Source organism: Dendroctonus ponderosae, unplaced genomic scaffold (genome assembly GCF_020466585.1).
Source record: "Dendroctonus ponderosae isolate FM_Combo_2020 unplaced genomic scaffold, Dpon_F_20191213v2 Dpon_F_20191213_12, whole genome shotgun sequence".
Classification (NCBI taxonomy): Eukaryota; Metazoa; Arthropoda; class Insecta; order Coleoptera; family Curculionidae; genus Dendroctonus; species Dendroctonus ponderosae.
Window position 1 is genome coordinate 501,172 of NW_026017316.1, and position 909 is coordinate 502,080.

General features: G+C 58.9%; 2 protein-coding genes across 2 annotated transcripts in view; one reads left to right on the forward strand and one right to left on the reverse strand.

Moving 5' to 3' along the window:
• LOC109539320 (THO complex subunit 4) overlaps positions 1 to 787 on the reverse strand; it is a 1,185-nt gene extending 398 nt beyond the window's left edge. The window contains 2 exon segments of the mRNA XM_019906996.2: positions 1 to 365; positions 458 to 787. The exon segment at positions 1 to 365 is cut by the window's left edge and continues 398 nt beyond it. Coding sequence (XP_019762555.2) covers positions 1 to 365; positions 458 to 667 — 575 coding nt within the window. The 5' untranslated portion in view covers positions 668 to 787.
• The window catches only part of LOC125503076, a 28,249-nt gene that overhangs the window by 17,363 nt on the left and 9,977 nt on the right, over positions 1 to 909 (forward strand). The gene's annotated exons all lie outside the window — the stretch shown is intronic.

Here is a 909-nt window from a genome sequence, read left to right on the forward strand (position 1 = left end):
CCCGCCACTCGTCTGGGCGGCACCGGGATCTCACTGGTCGTCATCTGGATGTTCATCGCTCGCCCATCCAGCGGCACCCCATTATACTGTTTCATCGCCTTGATGGCGTCGTTTCGGCGCTCGAAAATCACATCAGCGGTGCCCAACGACCGACCGGAACGATCGTAATGAACGGCGGCACTTTTCAGGGGCCCAAACTCGGCGAACAGCTCTTGGATATCGGAGTCGGAGACGCCGAAATCGAGATTTGAGACCAAGAGTTTCGTGGGCCCCATTGTGGCCTGAACGGTGGCGCGGGCGGCCGCCACCTTGCGAGCACCGTAGCCCTCGAAGAGGTCGTGCTTCCATGCACTGTTCACGTCGCCCTAAACGGAAAAATTGTGGTGGTCAGCTGGCGTCCAGGTGGCCTTCGGGGCTCCTTGATTAAATGCAAAAATAACAATGTGGTGCAATTTACCCGAGTGTAGGAGCGCGAGATGCCTCCTCGGCCTCGGCCCCTTTGAATTGTGCCGCCCGATCGGCGGAAATTTGGCGCGCCGCCCCCACGCCTCGGCCCCGATTGGCCGCGGGCGCTTGGGGCGCCGCGGCCGCCCCTTCTAGCGCCGCGACCGCGCCCTTTGCTCGTCTTGATTATGTCGTCGAGACTCATGTCGATTTTGTCGACCATTTTCACGAATTCACGGTGAAACTGGGAGAAAACGAACCCACTTTAAGCACGCACACAAATGGCACTTGGTCAAAACAAAATGGCCGCGGCGAAACCTAATACGACAAGCGTCAAAAGTCACGCTGGGCGCTGCGTTGCCGGCTCTAGTTGCAGCGCCCCCACGCACCCGGCACCCACACCACTGCAAGCGTGAAGCGTTCAAGGCCACAGTTAAAAGCTCGCTGATGGAATACAAGCGTCTA